At 38.0% G+C, this 3,898-nt stretch overlaps 1 protein-coding gene across 2 annotated transcripts; it reads left to right on the top strand.

The window, feature by feature from the left end:
• Positions 1–207: 207 nt before the first annotated feature.
• On the top strand, positions 208–3,684 carry LOC121995611 (palmitoyl-acyl carrier protein thioesterase, chloroplastic-like). Of its 2 annotated transcripts, none has more exons than XM_042549342.1 (7): positions 208–301; positions 859–1,352; positions 1,438–1,571; positions 2,181–2,294; positions 2,384–2,555; positions 2,643–2,711; positions 3,258–3,684. In XM_042549342.1, exons 2-7 carry the CDS (start codon positions 867–869, stop codon positions 3,519–3,521), a joined length of 1,239 nt encoding a protein of 412 aa, XP_042405276.1. In that variant the 5' UTR covers positions 208–301; positions 859–866; the 3' UTR covers positions 3,522–3,684. The 2 variants fall into 2 exon arrangements, with proteins under 2 accessions (XP_042405276.1, XP_042405275.1); XM_042549341.1 differs by having other exon boundaries at positions 208–324.
• The last annotated feature ends 214 nt before the right edge of the window (positions 3,685–3,898 follow it).

Here is a 3,898-nt window from a genome sequence, read left to right as displayed (position 1 = left end):
CGATAAATATATTTGAAAAAAATATTATATAAATTATACGATGGTATAATTTGTAGATTCTATAATTTAATTAATCTATATATATATATAAACATATGAGAGGTCAAGATCTTCTTCTGGGAAATGATCGACGGTGTGTATTGATTTGGAAAGGTCAGTGCGGACAAAGCCAACACTGCGTCACCTATTTATGCACTCCTCGACAAGCCCGAGGCCGCTCCGACAAACCCTAGCAGAAAGAGGAAGAGGAAGAGGAAGAGGTCGCGTGGCGATTTGTTTTGTTGTTCAGCAGTGGAGGCAGGTGGAGTTCTTCTCTTCTTTCTGGTACAGTTTTCTTTTTTCACTTCTCGTCGATTCCCTTTTTCCTGCATTAGGATCACTTGTTGGGTTTGTTCTCTTTTCGATAAATGTTTAGTCTTGCTGCGGTGGTTCTGGGATCTCCAACAGCAGTTAATTTGCCTCACTTTGCATGAGTTTCTGGCGGACCGTTGTGTGGTTATGATTCAAGGGGTTCTGTTGGCAGCTGAATATTGTGTTTTTTTTTCTTTTTTTGATTCTATCGAATTGTTTCGATCGTTAGCGTATAATGCTGATTGATTTTTGCAAGGAAGTAATGAGTTAATTAAGTTAAATTTGTTGATTGGGGTTTTGTTTTTCCTATTTATTAGCTTTTTCTGCATGATCTATTAATCTCATCTTACTACCTTTGGGAGAAGTTGGTGGCGAATTTTTTTCATTGTTATGGGTGCTTTAATCTTTCATGAACTTTTATTTTACTACGCTAGAGAAATTCCTTTCTTGTGAACTCTTCAGATGTTTTATGTTTCTAATTCAAGCTATTCATATAATTGTTAAAAGGTTTAAGAATGGTTGCGTCTGTGGCGTCCTCGGCCTTCTTTCCTGCTTCATCTTCCTCGTCAGTGGTTTCGGCTAAAGCATCACAGCGTGTCGGTGGCGGCCCTCAAAACTTGGGTGTCAGAGGCATTGTAGCAAAGCCTACCTTATCATCTGGTGCAATGAGGGTGGAGGCACAAGCACCTTCTAAGGCCGGTCTGAAATCTGAGACTCTTAAGGTTGAGGAAGATTGTCCATCAACTGCAAGGACATTTTACAACCAATTGCCCGACTGGAGTTTTCTATTTGCTGCCATAACAACAATCTTCTTGGCTGCTGAGAAGCAGTTTACCCTGATTGACTGGAAGCCTAGGCGTCCTGATATGCTTGCTGATGCATTTGGGCTGGGAAAGATAATGCAGGATGGTTTTGTTTTCAGGCAGAACTTCAGCATTAGGTCATATGAAATAGGAGCGGATAGAACTGCTTCTATAGAGACTTTAATGAATCATCTGCAGGTTTAGTGGAATATAATACCTTGGTTCAACTTATTTCTTGCTTTTGCTAGTGTTGTTTACTACTTTATCTATTTATCATATGCAGGAAACTGCCCTCAACCACGTAAGGGGTGTTGGGCTCATGGGTGATGGGTATGGTTCGACGCCAGAAATGTGCAAGAGAAATTTGATTTGGGTGGTGACCAAGATGCAGATTCTTGTTGAGAAATATCCTTCCTGGTAAGTTTTTCGTCTGTAATGACTTATTGACAAAATATTTGGTATTAATCCGTTCCTCACTGCCACTATATTGCAAGCTAAGCAATTGTTTAAATGTATGAAACATTTTTTTTGGCTACCAATATTTTTCTTTGTTTTTTTCCTACATAAGATAATTTATTTATGATATTTGAGGATAAACTGTGGTTGATTATTCCTGTTTTCAAACTTTTGTTTAGGGTGTTTACTCCTATGTACACCTTGTAACTTTTATTGTAAGCTAATTGGTTATTAAATTAGACTCCTGGATTTTTTTTTAAAATTTCTTTATAGTTATGGTGGTTACCTTTGAACTTCTTTGTTGAGTTTTTGCTGTCGTTCAGTCTCTTAAACCATTATTGATTTTTTTTTTTTAATTTCTTTAGTTATGGCCTACCTTTGAACTTCTTTGTGGAAATTTTGCTGTTAGTCTCTTGAACCATTATTGGTAGCCAAATAGGGTATTTGATTTAAAGCTCACCTAACTTTCTGCATGTTAGTTGAGTTAATCTTACATTGAGTCATAGTTTCATCACTTCATTGTGTATTTTTTTTCTATCTTCTTTATCAACTTAACCTTGTTATTTTCAGGGAAGATGTTGTTGAAATAGATACATGGGTGGCTGCGTCAGGGAAAAATGGGATGCGCCGTGATTGGCATGTCCGTGACTATCGAACAGGACAAACTGTTATGCAAGCAACCAGGTTTGGAGATTTCATCACAACAGACTTGAATTTTTTGTGCAAGGTTTGTATAAATCCATTCTTTCTCTATTTTGGATTTTGTTTTGCAGTGTGTGGGTGATGATGAACAAACAGACCAGAAGATTGTCTAAAATCCCAGAGGAAGTTAGAGCAGAAATAGGTTCCTATTTTATGGACCGGGATCCTATTTTAGATGAGGATAGCAGAAAGTTTCCGAAGCTTGAAGCTAACACAGCAGACCATGTTCAAAGAGGCCTGACTGTAAGTCTTGTATAATTTAGTTATCATTTTTCTGTTTTCATGCATGCCATTAGTGAGCTCATAGTCATTCATTTCTTTTAAATTCAGCCTCGGTGGAGTGATTTGGATGTCAATCAGCACGTGAACAATGTTAAGTATATCGGTTGGATCCTTGAGGTAATTTAGCTGATTTTATGAACTTAAAGCTGGCAAAAGTAAACCAAATTTGTACTTTATAATCATTAAGCAAACGTTTCCAAAAATCCATGTTTTTGATGCCCTAGAAAGTTTTTGTTAAGCTGCAACATACATAGTTTCTGATGATTCAACAAGTTGAATATTCAATTCATTCTGTGATATTTCAATATATTACTGTAAGAAATCGTTCAGTCCGTAGTAAACATAGCTAGTAAGAGACCTCCACACAGCAAACTGTTGTCTGAGAATCTTCGTAATTGTTTTAGCCATGCGAGGAATTTAGGTTATCTGTTTCATACTGGTGCAATCACATTGTTTAGGTTAATGCAAGTATCATGACATGACGATGCTATTGGTTTAGTTCTTTTTAAGCATTCCTTGCCATCATCTCTGTAACTAATTTAATGGAACGGTCGAACAGTATTTGTTTTGGCTAAATATGATCTGCTTGCATACCTCTAGTTTTATCTTTGTCGCACGACATGCTGGTTGTTATACCTCTTTTGACGATCTAAAATAATGCAGGGTGCACCGATCACAATTCTAGAGAGTCATGAGCTCGCGAGCATGACTCTGGAGTACAAGAGGGAGTGTGGGAGGGGCAGTGTGCTGCAATCGCTCGCTGCTATCTCCAACAACAACGCAGGTGATTCGGCTAAGCCTGGCATCGAGTGCCAGCATCTTTTACGTCTGGAATCCGGTGCTGAGATCATGAGGGGTCGAACCGAGTGGAGGCCTAAGCGTGCCCAAGGTCTCCAACCCGACTGGCTTCAAGCTAGGATTGCATAAATGCATTGGCTACTGAACTTCGAGGGCCAGTTCGACTAACAAAGCCTCCGTGATATGTTGCTCTGCTCAAATACCATGAGTGTAAAATGATGCAGTCCATATAAAGCCCCATGTATTATTTTTGTAACCTTACGGTCTCTATCTATATGTTCCTTAGCATCTATTCTACACTGATATATATATATATATATATATATATATATATATATATATAACTTTTTCATCGTTATTCTGATAAATAGGAAAGCGTTTATGGAGGCCTAATCAAGCAGTCAGTTTCATAGATTTGTTATTCTATGGGAGGAAAATCTCTCTAAGGTGCGTCGTCTTAGAAGCCTGGGTTAACTTAGTTCTGGGTGTTTATTTTACATCAATAT

Source organism: Zingiber officinale, chromosome 6A, assembly GCF_018446385.1.
Source record: "Zingiber officinale cultivar Zhangliang chromosome 6A, Zo_v1.1, whole genome shotgun sequence".
Taxonomy (NCBI): domain Eukaryota; kingdom Viridiplantae; phylum Streptophyta; class Magnoliopsida; order Zingiberales; family Zingiberaceae; genus Zingiber; species Zingiber officinale.
Note: the sequence above shows the minus strand (reverse complement) of the source record. Positions and strands in the feature narration are given on the sequence as shown.